The sequence below is a fragment of the Oncorhynchus keta genome, chromosome 30 (genome assembly GCF_023373465.1).
Source record: "Oncorhynchus keta strain PuntledgeMale-10-30-2019 chromosome 30, Oket_V2, whole genome shotgun sequence".
Taxonomy (NCBI): domain Eukaryota; kingdom Metazoa; phylum Chordata; class Actinopteri; order Salmoniformes; family Salmonidae; genus Oncorhynchus; species Oncorhynchus keta.
Window position 1 is genome coordinate 55,485,332 of NC_068450.1, and position 21,639 is coordinate 55,506,970.

The 21,639-nt window shown below is 41.1% G+C and overlaps 1 protein-coding gene across 3 annotated transcripts; it reads left to right on the forward strand.

Annotated features, from left to right (window-relative positions):
- The first annotated feature begins 5,555 nt into the window (after positions 1 to 5,555).
- LOC118363779 (oocyte zinc finger protein XlCOF10-like) lies at positions 5,556 to 21,245 on the forward strand. 3 transcript variants are annotated; one of them, XM_035744992.2, is made up of 3 exons: positions 5,556 to 6,096; positions 10,822 to 13,769; positions 19,133 to 21,245. In XM_035744992.2, the coding sequence occupies exons 1-2, from the start codon at positions 5,784 to 5,786 to the stop codon at positions 11,658 to 11,660; spliced, it is 1,152 nt and encodes a 383-aa protein (XP_035600885.1). In that variant the 5' UTR covers positions 5,556 to 5,783; the 3' UTR covers positions 11,661 to 13,769; positions 19,133 to 21,245. The 3 variants fall into 3 exon arrangements, with proteins under 3 accessions (XP_035600885.1, XP_035600884.1, XP_052344576.1); XM_035744991.2 differs by lacking the exon at positions 5,556 to 6,096 and having other exon boundaries at positions 13,453 to 13,769; XM_052488616.1 differs by lacking the exons at positions 5,556 to 6,096; positions 10,822 to 13,769 and adding an exon at positions 17,933 to 18,081.
- Positions 21,246 to 21,639: the final 394 nt, after the last annotated feature.

The window sequence follows — 21,639 nt, forward strand, 5'->3', positions numbered from 1 at the left end:
TGGAAGTTCGGAAATGTCCATTTGCATTACATTTGGGTTTTTAAACCATTTTTTCCAAGGTCAAATAAATGTTCCCAATGCAATACACTGTGTACATGAAATACATATTGGCTTATAGAGAAAAAAATATTCTAGGTGCCAAAGCAGAAGTGGGGTTGTGATCACCCACTGGGGTCTGTAAAATCTAAAGTACCAGTACTGTATGTATGGTGTTATTTCACGAGGGACTGAGGTCTATGTGCCCAGCAACACTTTCTATTCCACCCCCTCCATTGGTCCAAATGCAATACACAACACACCTATAAATCACATATTGGTTTATAGAGAAGAAAAAAAACATTCTAGGTGCCAAAATAAAAGTGTGGTTGGGATTACTCACTAGGGACTGTAGAATCTATATATGGTGTTATTTAATGGGGGACTGAAGTCTATCTTAGTTGATTTATTCTTGTTTGGGCCAGAACACTGCATCTCCAACATTTATTTATTTGGGGTAACAGACATATACAACAAAATGTACAATGTGGACCCAGAGGATGTCACTCAATAGTATTAATTAAAATGCTTGTTTCCAAAGTGGTCCTCATTTGAACACTATATTGATATTTATTATATTCACCATGAGGAACATGATCATGTTTCATGGAAGTAATAAAATATACTGCTTATAATGTATCTAGCTACATACATAAAAATAATACATTTATTTTTCTTCCTTTAGGAACCTAAATGTCACTTTTGCTTCATTGCCATCAATACTAACTATATCACATCATTACTTGATGAGATCCATATGTTAGTAAAGCTATAAAGCTTGTATACTTTATTGTGCATATGTTCCATAGTTTTTTGCCTGTATTATTCATTTTACACAGTTTACAGGACAAGGATTAAAGAAATGTGACCTGTAAGTGCCTTGTAACTCTTGTTGCATTCAAATGAATGTCAAACAACCATAGAGATAGATAGAGGACTCATCTTTATCTGTGCCATTATGGCATCTGTGACAGCATGGGCAGTGCCATTGAGGCTACTACCCATAGGAATACCCACTCAGTTGAGTACTTTGACTACTTTAAAATGAATGGCAAGGTGACTGGGAACATGGACATATACTGTACAAACAGACTAGCTCTGACTTACGTAAGGCAATCAAAGAGGCAAAGCAACAGTAAAGGGACAAAGTGAAGTCGCAATTCAAGTGCTCAAACATGAGATATACACTATATTTCCACAAAAGTATGTGGACACCCCTTCAAATTAGTGGATTTGGCTATTTCAGCAACATCTGTTGCTGACAGGTGTATAAAATCGAGCACACATCCATGCAACCTCCATCGACAAACATTGGCAATAGAATGGCCTTACTGAAGAGCTCAGTGACTTTCAAGCACAATAATAGGATGCCACCTTTCCAACAAGTCCGTTCATCACATTTCTGCCCTGCTAGAGCTGCCTCAGTCAACAGTGTGACAATTCCCCCATGCACAAAGCAAGGACCATACAGAAATGGTTTGTCAAGATCGGTGTGGAATAACTTGAGTGGCCTGCACAGATCTTTGACCTCAAACCCATCAAACATCTTTGGGATGAATTGGAACTCCGACTGCGAGCCAAGCCTAACATCAGTGCCTGACCTCACTAATAATCTTGTGGCTGAATGGAAGCAAATCCAGGCTGCAATGTTCAAATCAAATCAAATTTATTTATATAGCCCTTCGTACATCAGCTGATATCTCAAAGTGCTGTACAGAAACCCAGCCTAAAACCCCAAACAACAAGCAATGCAGGTGTAGAAGCACGGTGGCTAGGAAAAACTCCCTAGAAAGGCCAAAACCTAGGAAGAAACCTAGAGAGGAACCAGGCTATGTGGGGTGACCAGTCCTCTTCTGGCTGTGCCGGGTGGAGATTATAACAGAACATGGCCAAGATGTTCAAATGTTCATAAATGACAAGCATGGTCGAATAATAATATGGCAGAACAGTTGAAACTGGAGCAGCAGCACAGTCAGGTGAACTGGGGACAGCAAGGAGTCATCGGGCACGGTCCTAGGGCTCAGGTCCTCCGAGAGAGAGAAAGAAAGAGAGAATTAGAGAGAGCATATGTGGGGTGGCCAGTCCTCTTCTGGCTGTGCCGGGTGGAGATTATAACAGAACATGGCCAAGATGTTCAAATGTTCATAAATGACAAGCATGATCGAATAATAGTAAGGCAGAACAGTTGAAACTGGAGCAGCAGCATGGCCAGGTGGACTGGGGACAGCAAGGAGTCATCATGTCAGGTAGTCCTGGGACATGGTCCTAGGGCTCAGGTCAGTTGAAACTGGAGCAGCAGCATGGCCAGGTGGACTGGGGACAGCAAGGAGTCATCATGTCAGCTAGTCCTGGGGCATGGTACTAGGGCTCAGGTCCTCCGAGAGAGAGAAAGAAAGAGATAAGGAGAGAATTAGAGAATGCACACTTAGATTCACACAGGACACCGATGTTCCAACATCTAGTAGAAAGCTTTCCCAGAATAAGGGGGACATAATCCATATTAATGCCCATAATTTTGGAATTAGATGTTTGATGAGCAGGTGTCCACATACTTTTGGTCAGGTAGTGTATGTGGCAGGGACTCCAGACAAATATGGATCATAAACATAAAGCCAACCACGTCGCGGACAGACGCCTTGTTCCCAGATAAGCTAAACATCTTCTTTGTCCACTTCGAGGAAAACATTGAGCCTCCGAATGCCGGCCCCCTCCGCTGCGTGCTCTTGTTCTCTGTAGCCGATGCGAGTAAGTTATTTAAGCGTGTTAACCCTTGCAAGGTTGCCGGGCCCAGACGGCATCCCAAATCGCGTACTCAGAATATGTGCAGACCAGGTGGCTGGATGTTTACGGACATATTAAATCTCTAATATCCAAATCCGTTGTCCCCACTTGCGTCAAGGCATCCACCATTGTTCCTGTACCCAAGAGAGTGAAGGTAACTGACCTACATGACTATCGCTCCGTAGCACTCACTTAAGTCTTCATGAAGAGCTTTGAGAGGCTAGTTAAGGATCATATAATCACCACCTTACCCAACAACCTTGAACCACTACAAATCGCATACCGCCCCAACAGATCTACAGATAAGGTTATTGCACTGCACACTGTCCTATCCCACCTGGACAAGAGAAATACATTTACATTTACATTTAAGTCATTTAGCAGACGCTCTTATCCAGAGCGACTTACAAATTGGTGCATTCACCTTATGACATCCAGTGGAACAGCCACTTTACAATAGTGCATCTAAATCTTTTAAGGGGGGTGAGAAGGATTACTTTATCCTATCCTAGGTATTCCTTAAAGAGGTGGGGTTTCAGGTGTCTCCGGAAGGTGGTGATTGACTCCGCTGTCCTGGCGTCGTGAGGGAGTGTGTTACACCATTGGGGAGCCAGAGCAGCGAACAGTTTTGACTGGGCTGAGCGGGAACTGTACTTCCTCAGTGGTAGGGAGGCGAGCAGGCCAGAGGTGGATGAACGCAGTGCCCTTGTTTGGGTGTAGGGCCTGATCAGAGCCTGGAGGTACTGAGGTGCCGTTCCCCTCACAGCTCCGTAGGCAAGCACCATGGTCTTGTAGCGGATGCGAGCTTCAACTGGAAGCCAGTGGAGAGAGCGGAGGAGCGGGGTGAGAGAACTTGGGAAGGTTGAACACCAGACGGGCTGCGGCGTTCTGGATGAGTTGTAGGGGTTTAATGGCACAGGCAGGGAGCCCAGCCAACAGCGAGTTGCAGTAATCCAGACGGGAGATGACAAGTGCCTGGATTAGGACCTGCGCCGCTTCCTGTGTGAGGCAGGGTCGTACTCTGCGGATGTTGTAGAGCATGAACCTACAGGAACGGGCCACCGCCTTGATGTTAGTTGAGAACGACAGGGTGTTGTCCAGGATCACGCCAAGGTTCTTAGCGCTCTGGGAGGAGGACACAATGGAGTTGTCAACCGTGATGGCGAGATCATGGAACGGGCAAAATACCTATGTAAGAATACTTACCAGTCAAAAGTTTGAACACACCGACTCATTCAAGGGTTTTTCTATATTTTTACTATTTTTCTACATTGTAGAATAACAGTAAAGACGTCAAACATATGAAACAACACATATGGAATAATGTGGTATCCAAAAAAGTGTTAAATATTTTATTGCATTGATGACAGCTTTGCACACTCTTGGCATTCTCTCAATCAGCTTCACCTGGATTGCTTTTCCAACAGTCTTGAAGGAGTTCCCACATATGCTGAGAACTTGTTTGCTGCTTTTCCTTCACTCTGCAATCCAACTCATCACAAACCATCTCAATTGCGTTGAGGTTGGGTGATTGTGGAGGCCAGGTCATCTGGCCTCCATAATCTACAGATGCACCATTGAGAGTATCCTGTATCCTGTCAGCCTGTCTCACCACCTGTTACAGCAATTGCACCGTCTGCAACCGCATGGCTCTCCAGAGGGTGGTGCTTTCGAAGGCACACTGCCTGCCTTCCAAGACATCGACAGCACCCTGTGTCAGAGGAAGGCCTAGAAGATCATAAAGGACCTCAGCCACCTGTTCCTCCTGCTACCATCTGGAAGGAGGAGACAGTACAGCTTCAATCTCCAGACAGTCAGACTGTAAAAGTCAACACTAGCTGCCCTCTGCCCCGTACCCTGCCCTGAACCTTAGTCACCGTTACTAGCCGGATACCACCCGGTTTTCTATCCTGCACCTTGGAGACTGCTTCACCCTATGTACACAGAGTCATTGAACAAGGGTCACTTTAATAGTGTTTACATACTATTTTACTGTATTCTAGTCATGGCTCATTGTAAAAAAAAAATGATCAGAGTTGTGGTGGTAAAGGACTGTATCTTAATGTAACTGTTGCTGGTTTGAGTTGGGGCTATCGCGGTGGTTGCCATTAAAACAGTTTTATTATTGCAATTTGATACATGAAAGGATATTGTAGGATGAATGATGAATGGATATTAGGATGAATGGATATTTATTATCTTTATTTTACTAGGCAAGTCAGTTAAGAACAAAATCTTATTTTCAATGACGGCCTAGGAACAGTGGGTTAACTGCCTGTTCAGGGGCAGAACGACAGATTGTGTACCTTGTCAGCTCGGGGATTTGAACTTACAACCTTTCGGTTACTATTCCAATGCTCTAACCACTAGGCTACCCTGCCGCCCCATTAGGATGGTTAACTAGGAAAACAAGGAAAGACCCACAGGAATCCCACAGGAATTTGGGCTTCTGAAGGAATTGTGCAGGTTTTGCCTATGCTTCTCCAGGATATCTGCATTTTGCTTTGCACATGATCTTGAGACTAATACAACCTCACATAGTTTGTCTGAGGTTAAGACTACTCCAGTGCTAGATCCTTTATTCAAGTTGATAGCATGATAAACACACAAAAAAAACGATGGTTTTCTCAATACTAAACAATGATTCTACAAAGCATAGGAAAAACTCCCACAGTAAGAGAATACGCCAAATACAACGTTAAGCGCTCAAGGAGTTCTCAGGGTAATGCGCATTCTAGTCTCCACGCGGTAGGTGGCGCTTTCTAGCTATCTTAACTCGACCCGGATGTGGTCGTAAGGAAGGAGACAGTTATCAATGATGGCGGAATATTGATGACATTAAACCAGATATTCTTACAAATATGACTATTTCTTGAACAAGCTGTCAAAAAAATAATTTGTTAGACGTTTTCAATCATCTTCATAGTAGTAGTTGTCACCGGTTTCACAAAAGCAAAGGGTTTAAAATGTCGGAAATGCGTGTTTTGCATCAACGGATAAACTCTGTCATTATGGACATACTAGCCTCCGCTGCGGTTACAGAGATTTGTAAGTTAGTAGAAGATTGTTGTGGAGCATTACGTGCTGAAGTCTCTCAAAGCAAAGAGCAAATCAAAATACTACAGAAGCAACTCAGCCTGGCTGAGTCGAGTTACGGGTCGCTGAGTTGCAAAGAAGGTCAGACGCCTGTCAGCAGCGGCTCACCGATAAATAACAGTATTTCGGGCAATTCCCCCGCGGCCAATGAAGATGATGCGGACGACACTCACGATGACGAAGGTTGGCTACCAATTTGTAACGGGCTGTTGTCAGCCTTTGAGCTAACGTTAATCATTGTAAACCAAGTAATGGTCAACTTGTAGCGCTGTACTCGTACTCCTAATAGAGAGCAATAGTAATGGTAGTGGTGTAAAGTACTTTAAGATATTTTATACGTTTTGAGAATCTTCATCAGCTAATGTAACCTTGTGCATTTTGAAGCGTTCATTTAATAAAAACAAGCACAAAGAATTCAAAGGTAATGTTAACTGACGGATATTATCTCATAGATCAAAATGTACAATATCTCCTAAAGACAAAATCCAACTCCACCCACACGCACGTAGATCAAGGTAGTTAATGCTATATTTTGGCGTAGCTGTCATAACTATGGCCGAGTAGTTGTTTTTGAAGTGTGTTCCTGAAGTAACTTTTCACCCTGACAGCGAAAAGATGGCAGAAGCGAACGCTGATGTGGAGCGTGAATATAATGGCGGGGGACTCAAGGAGAATTGGAATATTGTCCAAAAGAATAGAAAACGGACCAAAGTTGCAAACAGGAATGAGAATGTCCTTTATCTTGTAGGAGTATGTTTTGTTAATGAGGAGCAGCTGATTTGGATTATCAATTTTGACGAATCCATTTGATATAACCAAACTGGTGGAGAGAGTGCTGTGGGTAAAGTGAAGGCTATGAGGATCACGAGAGGCAGGCTTGTTTAGATTATTTTTTTGTTCTTCTGAGGATAAGAAGGAGAGTGGGTTGCATCTCACCCGATTTTTAGAAGTTTGATGTGTCCTGTTCCCGAAGAGACACCGAAGGGGGTAATATCTGGCGGTTGGTGGGGAGTCGATGTTGCACAGATTGAAAAATATTCCTAGAGTGATTGATGCTCGTCAGGTGAATCGTGTGGTGAATGAAGAAAGAGACGAGTGTCCTCCATTCTTTTTTATATATTTGTTTTAATATGTGCAGTCTCTTCCTACTCAAGTGCAGTTGGGAAATATAAACCACAGTCAGTGTTGGTTACAAGACCAATGCGCTGTGATCATTGTAAAGCTTTTGGACATGTTTCAAAGTGTCTGCTGAAGGGAAAAGCCGAGATGTTCAAGTTGTGAAAAAGTTTGTGTGATGTTTTTTTTTTTAAAGTGATGAAAATAGGACATGTTGTAATTGGGGTGGGAACCATGAATGAAAGAGAATGCGGTGGCCACAGGGCTGTCCAGAGCATTTCATATACAGCAACTGTTAAAAGGGTCGAGGGTTCGATTGGCGCTCCTGAAGAGTCCATGGTGTTGGATAGGCCTTCACTGAAGGCTGCGGGGGTTGCCGTTCAACAGCAAGAAAGACCTAGATGCGTTACAGTTTAAGAATGTGGCCTTTTATAACCACGGCGATTAATGGCACTGCCAAGGTGGAGAGGAAGTCCAGGAAAATAGATATCATTGTGGATGCGGCGGAACGGTTCCTGGGACTGGTAGACTTCTCGGCGAAGGAGTTGCATGGAGTATTGTCACAAGCCATTACCACCCTCTCAGGTCATAGAGCCTGAGAAGGCAGATATGGAGGTTTTGGTTTTGTCAATGTGGTGTTTTGTTTTATTGTGGGTGGATTAAGTTAGTTTTCTCTGTCACGTATGGGTTATATTTTGACCTTGGTTTTTTTCAACCCCGTCCAGTCGGTGGCGGTAATACTCCTTTTTGGGTTGTAGTCTGCCATAAAACCCACAGAAGAAAATGATGATGATGATGATGATGATATCCAAAGGTTGTTAACCTCTTACCCCCTACTTTTTTCAATTTCCGCCTGAAGACATACCCAAATCTAACTGCCCGTAGCTCTGGCCCAGAAGCAAGGATATGCATATTTTTGGTACCATTTGAAAGAAAACACACTGAAGTTTGTGTAAATGTGAATTTAATGTAGGAGAATATAACACAATAGATCTGGTTTAGATAATACAATGAAAAAAAACATACAGAACTTAATCGAGCAGCAGATTTTTTTAAATGGACCATTGGTTGTGTTTTATACAAGTATTGAGCTATACTGTTTCCATTAAAATCAGTCAAGTCAGATTGCGACTGCTGGTAAAATGATTGCCCATTAATATACACTTCAACTGTTTTGATCAATCGACAACAGTACATATATAAGTGCAAAATCCTGAACTCTCCTATGGGCTATCTTGAAAAGAAAATCATGGGCTATCCTATCCTAGACCCTGTTATGTCAGATGGTGCTTATGAGTTAGCTAATCAGTGTGTAGCTGTGCTAGCAGCGCTAGTATTTACACGTTGATGGGAATTAACTTGCTAAAAAACTGAGTAGTCCACCAGAAGCCATAAATGAAATAAAATTCAACTTCTACTTTTTCTGTCGCTTGTCTGTAGACTTGGTCCTTATGCATGGAGGAATAAATAGATTTTTATGGAATGGAATGGACAGTACCAGTCTAAAGTTTGGACACACCTACTCATTCAAGGGTTTTTCTTTATTTTTCACTATTTTCTACATTGTAGAATAATAGTCAAGACATCCACACTATGAAATAACACATGGAGTCATGTAGTAACCAAAAAAAAGTGTTAAACAAATCGAAATGTAGTTTCGAGATTCTTATTTTGAGATTCTTCAAAGTAGCCACCCTTTGCCTTGATGACAGCTTTGCACACCCTTGGCATGGCATTCAGGTCATCTGATGCAGCACTCCATCACTCTTCTTCTTGATCAAATAGCCCTTACACAGCCTGGGGGTGTGGGATGGCCTATTGCCGCTGAATGCTGTGGTAATCATGCTGGTTAAGTGTGTCTTGAATTGTAAATAAATCACTGACAGTGTCACCAGCAAAGTACCCCCACAACAGCACACCTCCTCCATGCTTCACGGTGGGAACCACACAGGCGGAGATCATCCGTTCAACTACTTTGCGTCTCACAAAGACACGGCGGTTGGAACCAAAAATCTCAAATTTGGACTCATGAGACCAAAGGACAGATTTCCACCGGTTTAATGTCCGTGGATTGTGTATCTTGGCCCACGCTAGTCTCTTGTTCTTATTGGTGTCCTTTAGTAGTGGTTTCTTTGCAGCAATTTGACCATGAAGGTCTGATTCACGCAGTCTCCTCTAAACAGTTGATTTTGAGATGCGTCAGTTACTTGAACTCTGAAGCATGTATTTGGGCTGCAATTTCTGAGGCTGGTAACTGCAGCAGAGTTAACTCTTGAGTCTTCCTTTCATGTGGCGGTCCTCATGAGAGCCAGTTTCATCATAGCGCTTGACGTTTTCTGAATCTGCACTTGAAGACACTTTTAAACTTCTTGAAATGTTCCTTATTGACTGGCCTGCATGTCTTAAAGTAATGATGGGCTGTCATTTCTCTTTGCTTATTTGAGCTGTTCTTCCCATATTATGGACTTGGTCTTTTACCAAATATGGCCATCTTCTGTATACCTGCTCTACCTTGTCACAACACAACTGATTGGCTCAAATCCATTAAGATGGAAAGAAATTCAACAAATTAACTTAACAAGGGACACCTGTTAACCTCTCTTGGGTAGGGGGCAGTATTTTGACGTCCAGATGAAAAGCGTGCCCAAAGTAAACTGCCTGTTACTCAGGCCCAGAAGCTAGGATATGCATATAATTTGGATAGAAAACAATCTAAAGTTTCTAAAACTGTTAAAATTATGTCTGTGAGTATAACAGAACTGATATGGCAGGCAACCCCCCCCCCCCAAAAAAAAATAAACATCAGTCTACCCCTATTTTCAATGGCTATCAGAAGTCCTCCCAGATTGTTGACATCAGTGGAAGCCCTAGGAACTGCAGTTTTTGGAGAAATGAGCCGGAAATTGTAGTTTTCTAGGTGGCTCCCATTTCGGCTGTAGTGTTTCCACTCCATTGTCTTTGTATGCGGGGTGCTGTCCTCAGATGACCACATGGTTTGCTTTCGCCGTAAAGCCTTTTGAAATTTGACACAGCGGCTGGATTAACAAGAAGTTAAGCTTTATTTTGATGTATTACACTTGTGATTTTATGAAAGTTAAATATTTATAATACTGTCGTTTGAGTCTTGCGCTGTGCAATCTTGCACTCTACACTACCGTCCCACCTGCCCATAATAAGTTAATTTAAATGAATTTCAGGTGACTACCTCATGTTTAACACTGTTTTGGTTCCTACATGATTCCATATCTGTTATTTCATAGTTGTGATGTCTTCACAATTATTCTGCAATGTAGAAAATAGTAAACTATTAAGAAAAACTCTGGAATGAGTAGGTGTGTCCAAACTTTTGACTGGTACTGTATAATTAAGCAGAATTTCCAAACATGGGTGTGTTGTAGACCGATGCAGTTCCTCAGCGAGGTCAGTTCCTCTCTGCTTACCTCATGTCAAAATAAAAGTTCCCCACAAGTTCTTGCTTTTTTTGTGCAGGTATGGCGCAGGTAAAGGACTTTTATTTTTACACGAGTTAAGTGAAGAGGAAATGGGTCTACAACAGACTCATTCTTGCAAAGTCTGTTTAATTGATGTTTTATTAGATGCATAAGGGTCAAGCCTACAGACAATCGTCAGAGTACGTTTAAATTGATTTTTTTTTAAACTTCTGTCCTCTGGCAGACTTCTATTTATTTATTTTCATCTAATTCCTAGACTTGCTGGTGTGTAAATACTAGCGTTGCTAAAACCAGATAATCAGCATTTCAGTTCTAACTTACTCTTTCTCCTTCCCTTCAGATTTCCAACAGTTCATTGTCTCTGAAGTGGAGTTTCCCCCCGAGCAGCAGCATTGTAAGCAGGAGTGGATCCCCAGTCTGGGGAAAGATGACTGGAACCCCATACAGATTAAAGAGGAACAGAAGGAATTCAGTATCATCCAGGAGGAGGAAGACTCTGTATTCACTCCTGCCTGGGTGAAAAGTGACTATGATCAGTACTCAACTCAGTCCTCACAAACCCAAAGTGAAAAAGACATAATGGACACGACTGAACAGATCAAAAGAGAACCTAAGGAAGACGATTCATGGACCAAAAAAGGACAAAGCTCAAAGGGTAGAAAATCCATGGATCCGAAATCACCAGTGGAAAGGAGACACACAGAAGTGCAACCATTTTGCTGTAGTGATTGTGGGGAACGTTTCACTCAGATGGGAGAACTGGATGCTCATAGGAAGGCTCACACAGCAGAGAAACAGCATCGCTGTGGTGAATGTGGCAAATGTTTTACTCAAGTTGGGTATCTGAACTATCACAGAAAGACGCACACAGGGGAGAAACCTCATCGCTGTCATGATTGTGGCAAATGTTTCTTTCGAGTTGGTGATCTGACACTTCATATGAGGATTCACACGGGGGAAAAACCGCTTTGCTGCCAGGTCTGTGGCAAATGTTTTGCTCGTCCGAGTAATCTGAGGTCTCACATTAGAATTCACACAGAGAAATCTTACAGCTGTCATTATTGTGGCAAATATTTTCGTCATAAAGGTAATCTGACAGCGCATATGAGGATTCACACAAGGGGAAGTAATATTGTCGCTATAGTAGCAGATCTTTCACCACTGGCGATAATCACATGAGCAATTTTTAAAGTATATTGCTGTCAGGATTGTTGTAAATGTTTCACTAATTGTTAGAGTATGAGGAGACCGAGGTGAGGAACCACATGCTACCATGAATGGAAAATATTTCATAATCTTAGGTCTTCTGAGATCTCTTTTGTTCAAGGCATGGTTCACATCAGGCAATGCTTCATGTGAATAGCAAACTCGCATTTTGTGAGTTTTTAAAAATGTATTTCAGGGCAGCTCCAACCAACATCTCAAATCTCGTCTCATTGATTGGACGGCAGGTTAGTTGAGTCCTGACTCCAATTAGCTTTTGGAGAAGTCATTAGCCTAGTGGTTCACATACTTTCCCCAACCTATACCGTGAATGTTTAGAATAATATATTCAATATAGACAAGACAAATACAATTTGTGTTATTAGTTTATGCACATTGTGTTTGTCTACTGTTGTGACTTATAGGAAGATCCAGGTAATTCCAAAGGGTTCACATACTTTTTCTTGCAACTGTACTCCTCTAGCATATACACATGCCCCTTTTTAAACTATTCAAAGTCAAAGATAGATCCAACCTTTGGCTTTCATCTTAGCTCATTCAGATTAGAAGTCTGACCTGGGCCAATTCAAGGAAAACTGACTCTGTAGTGGACTGTCAATTTAGTCCACTACAGCCTCTAGCTGACATGATGGTTAACCTGTCAACTTCTAGTGAATCTTTTGTTTTCATTTCAACAATTTACTATCTGTGACGCGCTAGATGCCTTTTCTTAACATTGATGTTTTTAAAAAATCCCCTGTGACTGATATTCTTAATACATTTTTGCTGCAGCTCACTGCCCCCCAGATTGCTGTATTATTAACCCATATATTTTTACCTGACGATTATATATCTGGTACTACTCTTAAAGTTTGGAAGGCGGCCCATGTACTCCCCCTTCACTAAGATGGTGACCCTTGTGACCTAAATACTTATTGGCCTATTTCTAAACTTTATTGCCTTGCTAAAATATTAGAATACTTGATTAATTCTCAGCTAAGAACTTTATCTCTGGAATGTTTTCTAAATGTACATCAGTCTGGTTTTCGACCAGGTCATAGCCCTATCTCTGCTCCATCCCTAGTTATAAATGATGTGGTTAGCTGTATAGATGAAAGGCAACATTGTGCTGCCCTCCTCATTAACCTGTCAAAGGCTTTCAGTACTGTTAATCACTCACTGCTAATACAGAGGCTTTCAATTGACCTAGACCAGGCTGCATGTAACTGGTTTAAGAGTTACTTGACAGATATAACTCAATGTATATCTCCTGATGGTGTTAAATCAGGTTTTCTGGATATTAGGAAAAGGTGTCCTTCGGGTTGATTCTGGGTCCTGTACTTTTTATATTAACAATATCAAATTGTTTGTAAAAAATTGTAACCTGCACTTGTATGCCAATGATACTGTTGTGTATGCTATTGCCTCCACCCTGTTGACCAGGCTCTATCTGAACTTCAGTCTGCCTTCATTGTATTGCAGTAAAACTTTATTGACCTAAAATTAGTACTGAATACTAAGTAACATCTTGTTCTCTAGAGAGCATAAAAATAAGTTTGTACTTTGGATGGTCACTTTTTACCCACTGAGTACTTTCTTCCTTTTGAAGTTATGGATAAAACATTTTATGGAAAAGTTATGGAATGATTTCTTAAAGAGTGGGAACCCTGTTTTAAAAAAAAATATCACAATTACTTCAAGCGATCCATGTGTTTTATAACTAGTATAATAATTTTTTCCTTGGTTATTCATTTTACAGATTCATGTTACATTACTCTTACTTTGAAGGGTTAAAAAAAACTTGCCCCGGAAGTTCTTCATTACTGTTGACTTCACCGGTGACGGAACACACAACACACGCTAGCCAGCCAGCCATTGGCATTCTCTGAAAAATGTCTAAATTGGAGTTGTTGAGAGTGATTTTTAACCAACGATGTACAGGCGCTGCAGATGAGATATTCAGAGCCGTTGCGAAAACGATATCAAAGTACCAGGACAACGTTAATCTATCGAAAGAGGACAACGGCCGTCTACAGGGGCTGCTTGACGTCATCCTGAAACCTGAGATAAAGTTGTATAGAGCAGGTTTGTTACTTTCTCCGTATTCATTTTATAAACATTTGCAATGTTGGGAATTTAATTCCATGCAGCAGGAAGCTAGCCTAGGTAACGTGGCTATAAAACCTTTGATGTGCCTACAGCTAGCAAACTCGGCAGCCATGTTGAATTGCAGTTACACATGACCAAGGGTTGTCACTAGTTACCACAGCCACACTCGACTATCGTAAAATGTAATGAAAACAAACATTTGTTTTTGGTATTAAAGGTTATGTATAAGGTTAGCATTGTGTTTAGGGTTAGGTTTAAAATCAGATTTTAAGAATACAAATTGTAGAAAAGGCGGGGTTTATGACTGACACAGACCGTGGAGCATGTATTGCAGAATCAGAGTGAAAGAGAGGCAGAGATCTCGAATGAGGGAGGAGGGGATACAGGAAATTAGTTTAACGCGTATATTGAGTAGAACGTCATTAGATATAGTCTCAAATATTATTATTTTTTAAGAGCAATGGAGCTGGCAGATAGGTTTTAGTTTCTCCAGTGCAGTAGATGGCGGTAATGCACCATGACGTTGGATGCCAATCGGTGATAAATCACACCAAATACGAAGATTATTACTTTGGTTGTGGTAACTAACTAGTGACGCGACTGGTTGGGGGCATCTTCATTACGCGCTATTCTGTTGAAAAACAGTTATTAAACAGAAGCGAATTAAATGGGGAGGGACCTACCAGAAGTTTTCAATTAGAAACTCGTTTGCTCTGTTTGATTCCATTTGGTTTTTAGATCGGTGAACTGTTTCCGTAATGAAAACGCCCCATATTAACTGTATGAGGAGATGCTTGTCTTCTCATTAACATTTGGATTTGATGTCCACAGAGCAGAACGGCGGGCTGTCAAGCGCCTGGCTGTTACTCTCTTTGGATTGGTAGATATATCTCGTTTTAATACTTTTTGGAATATTTGACGAGGGGTTTTGAAGTCAACTGACTGCATTCAATGGAGAATGAGATGCTATGCTATCCTCATGAATATGCATTGAAGTCTCGAATTTCAACAGGGACAACTCCGATATAAAATGTTTTTTCCTCAAATTTACCAGGATGTCTGTGCATCATATTTATATCAGTAGCACCATAATTTGGGAGGACTGGCTCCTAGTAATCAATGGAAAATGATCAAGATATGTTTGATATCATTCTATTTACTCCACTCCAGCCATTATTATTAGCCGTCCTCCCCTCACCAGCCTCCTGTGGTACACTTCTAATAACCTAAGTGTTACGAAAACTTCCATTAGATCAAAAAGCCTAATTTATCAAAATGGCAAAACATTTTTATATTGAATAAATTCAACACTCATTTCCCTCCATGCAAAAACTCCTCACTTGCTTAATAATTAATGACCTGTTTAATTTGGACAGATTTGGGGTGGAGTAAAACCTCTCGCTTCACCTCTTCCCCCCTGCCATGACTCCACTAGTAGCCTGCCTCTGCATCATTTCTAGCCTGAACAGCCGCTAGTAGTCGCTGTTTCTGTCTTTTGATGTTCCCGCTATCGTTTGAACATACATTGTACATTGGCTTACACACTAATTTCCCTGCTATCAGTGAGTACATTAAACATCCTCCATTCAGGCTGCAAAAGGTGCCAGTTTCCTCCTTACTAACTTAAAGGGATAGAGGCAAATATCGGGCAGAATATGCCTGTCTTATTAAAGCACCTTTCCAGTTAATAGCCAAATCAACTGAAATCAACACAATTATCCTGCTGGCTTTTGCAGATTTTGCCATAACTCTCTTGAAGTTGTCGGTAATAGGCTACACGAGGAGACGGCAACCTTTCTCATGTGGACTGCCAATTTATCTTACCATTCCTGAGGATCTGCGTGCCAGTTATGGTTTTGATATGCACATTTTCATGAAACATTTTAATTGAATTTATAATAACATCTTCATATCTTAATCATTAACTACATGACAACTAAATTCTATCTAAATGAAAATGATAAAACTAAAAAGTAACTTCCATTGCCAACTATGTAAAAATAGCCTACATAAAGCCAACAAATAAAAACTATTGCAGCCTACAGGTTGAAAATACCCTGATTTTAAAAATAAATATTAAATGAATCACACTGGCTACGTTTTGCCTGTCTGCAATAAACTTGAACCATTATATTAACTTGGGTCCAGCTGGAGGCTTGTGCAAGCATACTTGTAACATTGTATAAAATATAGTGAGCTCGGGACAGACAAAGCTATAGGCTATTTGCACAAGGGATAAGAAGCAGTGCTTGACTTTGGCAGGAGCTCACCAGAGCTGAGTACCAACACCTCAAATGTTCTACTTACTGCTTGAGCTCCTGTTCCTCTTATAGAATATTAGCTCAAAAGTATTGTGGAGCTCCTGCACCTAAATATAAGCAGTATCATGACCCAAAATGAGTACCGGAACCTAATTCAGTCAAAGTCAAGCACTAATAAGAAGCCTATTTTTATGAGGTTTCCACAGGATCAGAGCAAGACATTTTCCCTTTTCATGCCGAGTGGTTATCGAGAGAGAGCTGGAAGATTTTGTAATTCTCAATGGATGTAAGAACAGACTTTGTTTGCTTGCTGTTTGAGGTGAAGAAAACATTACTTTGAGAAGCTCCACAGGTCATTAGTGGTGGTGCATTAAGCCAATCAGAAATACTATCAGACCTCCAAATGGCCTACATTTGCTCGCAGGCCAGGTAGCCTACAGAACTACTTCTCTGCGTGCACATCCTTACTCAACATTGACAGCAGCACTCCAAACAAAACACAATGACTGACTGAATTGACAGAACTCAAATGGTTTAAACCAAAACTTGTTTCTCACAAGTGTAGTATAGGTTGCACACTGCAAACAATGTGTCCACTCTGATGATGAGAACAGGAAGACTGGATGAATAATATTAAAAGAAATGACCATAACCAAAGTAACAATCATTTGTAGATGAGTAATTATAAGAATTAATGGTAAATGTACTATTGGTGATTTATATACTACCGGTCAAATGTTTTAGAACACCTACTCATTCAAGGGCTTTTCTTAATGTTTTACTATTTTCTACATTGTGGGATAATAGTGAAGACATCAGAACTATGAAATAACACAAGGAATCACATAGGAACCAAAAAAGTGTTAAATAAATCTAACTAGATTTTATATTTGAGACTCTTCAAAGTAGCCTCCCTTTGCCTTGATGGCAGCTTTGCACACTCTTGGCATTCTTTCAACTGGATTCATGAGGTTTGTCACCTGGAATGCATTTCAATTAAAAGGTGAGCCTTCTTAAAAGTTAATTTGTGGAATTTCTTTCCTTAATACGTTTGAGCCAGTCAGTTGTGTTGTGACAAGGTAGGGGTGGTATATAGAAGATGGTCTTTTACCAAATAGGGCTACGGCCATATTATGGCAAGAACAACTCAAATAAGCAAAGAGAAACAACAGTTCAGCGTTACTTTAAGACTTGCAGGTCAGTCAATACGGAACATTTCAAGAACTTTGGAAAGTTTCTTCAAGTGCAGTCGCAAAAACCATCAAGTGCTATGATGAAACCGTCTCTCATGAGGACCGCCACAGGATTGGAAGACACAGTTACCTCTGCTGCAGAGGATACGTTCATTAGAGTTACCAGCCTCAGAAATTGCAGCCCAAATAAATGCTTCACAGTGTTCAAGTAACAGACACATCTCAACATCAACTGTTCAGAGGAGACTGTGTGAATCAGGCTTTCATGGTCAAAGTGCTGCAAAGAAACCACTACTAAAAGACATCAATAAGAAGAGACTTGCTTGGGCCAAGAAACATGAGCAAGGGACATTAGACCGGTGGAAATGTGTCCTTTGGTCTGTAGTCCAAATTGGAGATTTCTGGTTTCAACCGTCGTGTCTTTGTGAGACTCAGAGTAGATGAACGGATGATCTCCGCATGTGTATTTCCCACCGTAAAACATGGAGGAGGAGGTGTTATGGTGTGGGAGTGCTTTGCTGGTGACACTGTCTGTGATTTATTTAGAATTCACACTTAACCAGCATGGCTACCACAGCATTCTGCAGCGATACGCCATCGCATCTGGTTCGGGCTTAGTGGGACTATCATTTTGTTTTTCAACAGGACAATGACCCAACACGCCTCCAGGCTCTGTAAGAGCTATTTGACCAAGAAGGGGAGTGATGGAGTGCTGCATCAGATGACCTGGCCTCCACAATCCCCTGACCTCAACCAAATTGAGATGGTTTGGGATGATACAGACCGCAGGGTGAAGGAAAAGTGCTCAGCATATGTGGGAACTCCTTCAAGACGGTTGGAAAAGCGATTTTTAAGTTGATTTAACACTTTGATTTGGTTACTACGTGATTCCATATATGTTATTTCATAGTTTTGATGTCTTCACTATTATTCTACAATGTAAAAAATAAAGAAAAACCCTTGAACGAGTAGGTGTTCTAAAACTTTTGACCGGTAGTGTATGTAATGGGGAATTGATATACACTAACAATCAAAAGCAAACTATTCACACTAAGCTATGAAACAATGACTGTGCCCAAATTGGCAGGAGAGGGCACATTCTGGTCTGGGCGCATGTTCAATCTGATGTATGCATTGGCCATGCATCATTTATGGTGATATGGCCTCAGCAGAAGTCGGGGCATTCATTCTTCTTGCGTTTCCCAGAGCAGTGCAGAGATAAAGGAAGTGAGTTTGTGTTTATACAGGATGTACCGCCCCCACCTACTGTCAACCAATCATGTCAATGTGGAGCTATACAGAGACCTCCGCATTGTTACAAAACTTGGGAGGCGCATGGCGATGCGGTACAGAGATCGATTTGGCCTCTGCATGCCTCTGTCACACCCTCCATATGGAGCCTCCGACCACATTTTAGAATCGAGCTTAAATCGGCTTTTAGTCTAGGCCCCCGCAATGGATTAGTTCACAGAGATTGGCGCAAATATATGTTTGTTACTGCTCGACTAAAATAATCTCGGTCGACCAACAGCCTAACGACCAAACAATCGACCAGTCCATTAATTGGGGTCAGCCCTAATTTGATTTGACATTGCACAGTTGCTTATCACTTCCATAGATGTTCATCTAGTTGTGGCTGAAGTTTGCCAACATTTGTAGTGGCTGTTTAAAGACTCCCCTGGCCCATAGACTACTTTCAAGGTGAAGAACCAACTAATATTACATTGTGAAAGGCTGAACTTGTACTTCAACAGGAACCCCATTGTTTTATGTCAGAATTGATCTACACTGTCAGTTAAGGATGAAGCGCTGCCTGACATGAGATGCAACGACCCCTTATCTCATCAGCTTATAATTCTAACTCATCTTTTGTCTTTCCCTTCAGATTTTGAGCAGTTCATTGTCTCTGAAGTGGAGTTTCCCCCTGAGCAGCAGCAATTTGAACAAGAGTGGAGCCCCGATCTGGGGCAAGATGACTGGAACCCCATACAGATTAAAGAGGAACAGGGGGAATTCAGTATCATCCAGGAGGAGGAAGACTCTGTATTCACTCCTGCCTGGGTGAAAAGTGACTATGATCAGTACTCAACTCAGTCCTCACAAACCCAAAGTGAAGAGTACAAAGACAGAACAAAACCTAAGGGAGTGGATTATTCAAAGCCAACCCGTGGCTCTTGGCCCAAATCGAGGAGGACACCGACAGAAAATAGAAAAGGCTTTATCAGCTCCAAGGGTAGAAAATCAATGGATCTGAAATCACCAGTGCAAAGGAGGCGTCACACAGAAGAGAAATCATTTTGCTGTAGTGATTGTGGTGAATGTTTCACTCAGATGGGAAAACTGAATTCTCATAGGATCATGATACACTCCAGAGGTAATCAGTTTCGCTGTGATGAATGTGGCAAATGTTTTGCACAGTGGGGATATCTGAATTCTCATATGAGGATTCACACAAGGGTGAATTGTGGCAAAATATTCACTCAGTCTGGCCGTTTCGAACCCTCCTTGACCACTTTGAAGGATCGCAAAGGAGAGAAACCTTATTGCTGTGGTGAATGTGGCAAATATTTTTCTAACACTGGGTCCCTGAATTATCATAGGAGGTCGCACACAGAGAAGAAATCGCATCGCTGCCATGATTGTGGCAAATGTTTTTATAAATGTATGGATCTGAATATTCACAGGAGGATTCACACAGGGGAGAAACCATATCACTGCCAGTTCTGTGGAAAATGTTATAATCAGCAGACTTCTCTAAGTTATCACATGAGGAATCACACAGAGACATCTTGTAACTGTCATTATTGTGGCAGATATATTCGTCATAGAGGTAATCTGACAGCGCATATGAGGATTCACACGAGGAAAATCAGATAATTGTTGCTATAGTAGCACATCTTTAAGCACTGGCAGTCACATATGATAGTCATATACATATGCACAATGTATATATGTATATGAGTGCATATGAAGATAATCAGATGAGCAATAAACTATTTTGCTGTCAGGATTGTTGTAAATGGTTCACTCATTCCAATCTGAATCGCCTGGGGAGACAGAGGGGAGGAACCACATTAATACCATAACTGGCAAATCTTTCACAACTGCCTTTTATTTGACACTGTGTATGAGACATTCACACATTACACGTTTTCTGTAGAAAATGCTTTATTGCCAGAAGTGCATTGAATAGTCATCAGAGAACACACAGCGAAGAACAACCTCCTTCAAAGCCTGAAGGTTCACCCGAGGACACACTTGATTGACCTTTACTCTGGTAGCCTTGAAGCCTGATCTCTATTCAAATCAAATTGTATTGGTTACATACACATATTTAGCAGATGTTCTTGCGATTGTAGCAAAATGCTTTTGTTCCTAGCTCCAACCGTGCAGTAGTATATAACAATTCAAAAAATGCCTTGGAACAAAGGATCCAATTTGGGAAAAGTTGTATTACTGTTCGTAATGCTGGTGAGTTACCGCCGCTCTGATATCTAAAAGTACTTTCAGGCTGTATGTAATAACACACACACAAATGCTGGGCTAATAATGTAAGAAGTAGCACACACAAAAAAAAATCTGCAAAGTTGCTTAGCTAGAAGCAAAGCTGCCATGACTGTTGGCACAATCTATGCATAACTATTAAAGGCCATAATCAGGACATGTTCTGCTTAACCTGTCATTTTCCATTCTGTATTGGCAGTAACTTTCATTAAGTGTGAAACTATTTTTCCACTGAGATCAGAACTTGTGGTTAATTGTGTAGCCCGTCTCTTCCAGAAACCAATTTGTGTGTTTCATTGTTAAATATCACCCATCGTCTATAATGATGCATGTATGTCTCATTTAGAATTACTGTTCTTGTCACTCCGAAGAATAATTAGCCTTTTAGCCATTTGCCATTTTAGCAGTTGTATCTCGAAGAGGTTGCTGACTTTGCAGAGCGATCTCCCAGTAGGCCTACTGTTTGCGCCATTAAATACTTTTTCTGAACTTGATGACCGCCACCTGACTTGTCTCTTTTCACATTGACATCTTCATTAGAGTCTTCAAGGCCATGATACACTTGGAATTTGTTGAGGTAATGTTGCTACTGTATCATGGGCTTAAGAATACACATGGAGAGAAACATGACTGTGTCCTGTGTGGGGGAAGGCACATTTTGTAACTTCTACCTATTGAGTGGAGACACGCAACAGTTCTTAATTTAAAAGTCATCCAGTTTTTCAGAAGTATCTGATTACAATATTTTTGCTGGTAATGTAATGGATTAGTTGCATAAAGAGAGAATTTTTTTTTTTTTTAAGATATAAAATCACATTAAAATAAGCCAGTTTATAAAAGTAAACAACACAACATAAGGACAGACTAATCATTTGAAGTGAACTAGAC

Bases quoted from the DNA above. Each gene is read 5' to 3' on its own strand.
- LOC118363779 (XM_035744991.2), top strand. From the start codon at position 13,577: ATGTCTAAATTGGAGTTGTTGAGAGTGATTTTTAACCAACGATGTACA. The intron at 13,770-19,132 runs GTTTGTTACTTT...CTTTCCCTTCAG, and splicing joins GATAAAGTTGTATAGAGCAG to ATTTTGAGCAGTTCATTGTC.